Below are 887 nucleotides of genomic sequence, written 5' to 3'. Positions count from 1 at the left end.
AGCTTCACTCACGATTGTTAGCGGCAGGTCCTGCTTGTAACACGCAGCCATTACCTGCCAGAAATGGGAGGAGCTCACCCCGTTGGCACACTTCTGACATGTACAGTGGATGTCGAGAAGGGGTTAAATATGAAATTCCATGTGTCTAATCTGAACATGCCGTATCATTTTCTCCTGAGTAGTTTTGCAGCTCCGTGCGACCCTCGGGCTGTGCGGAGCAAATAACATTTGGGGAATGATCCCTATGCTGTAAATGGATTACTTCTTTTTTTATATTTTTTATATATGTAAATATAGGGGAGAATTTGTGTAAAACAGTTTATGGCATGTATAGGTGAAATAGTTGATGTTTATAATGACAAATTATGTATTTTCAGGGCATTACATCATTATGGGAATCACATTTACTGGAGGTAAGGAGCCTTTATTCATATATAGGACACTTTAAAGGGAATGTGTCAGTATAATCAGCCCTCCTGAGCCGTCTATATGGGCCTGTAGGTCATCAGAAGCTGAAGAAAATGATACCTTGATATCTGCAATCCGATGTCTTGTTCCAGAGAAATCCATGTTTTCCTTACATGTACATGAGCTGATACGATCTATGGGCTTTTTCTTGATCTGACCACAGATGTGTCACTTACTGAGCTGCTTGCTGTAGTTTTGATTAAATCTCTCTTCTCTGCAGGAGGTTATCACTAGTGGACTAGTAAATCTGCTGCCATGTAGTCCTCCATATTTATTAACTCTGTGTAACCCCCTCTACACACCACTGATTAGCAGCTTTCTGTCTATGCATGGTGTACACAGAAAGCTGCCAATTAGTGGTGTGAGCGAGGTTATATAGGGCTCAGCATTCAGAGATCTGCAGCAGAAAAAACAGTGAC

At 41.5% G+C, this 887-nt stretch overlaps 1 protein-coding gene across 1 annotated transcript in view; it reads left to right on the top strand.

Moving 5' to 3' along the window:
- Positions 1 to 370: 370 nt before the first annotated feature.
- The window catches only part of LOC142255084 (transmembrane protein 272-like), a 34,264-nt gene continuing 33,747 nt past the window's right edge, over positions 371 to 887 (top strand). Inside the window, exon 1 of the mRNA XM_075326527.1 lies at positions 371 to 413. Within this exon, the coding sequence (XP_075182642.1) occupies positions 392 to 413 (22 nt within the window). The 5' untranslated portion in view covers positions 371 to 391. The remainder of the gene's footprint in view (positions 414 to 887) is intronic.

The sequence above is a fragment of the Anomaloglossus baeobatrachus genome, chromosome 10 (assembly GCF_048569485.1).
Source record: "Anomaloglossus baeobatrachus isolate aAnoBae1 chromosome 10, aAnoBae1.hap1, whole genome shotgun sequence".
Classification (NCBI taxonomy): domain Eukaryota; kingdom Metazoa; phylum Chordata; class Amphibia; order Anura; family Aromobatidae; genus Anomaloglossus; species Anomaloglossus baeobatrachus.
Note: the sequence above shows the minus strand (reverse complement) of the source record. Positions and strands in the feature narration are given on the sequence as shown.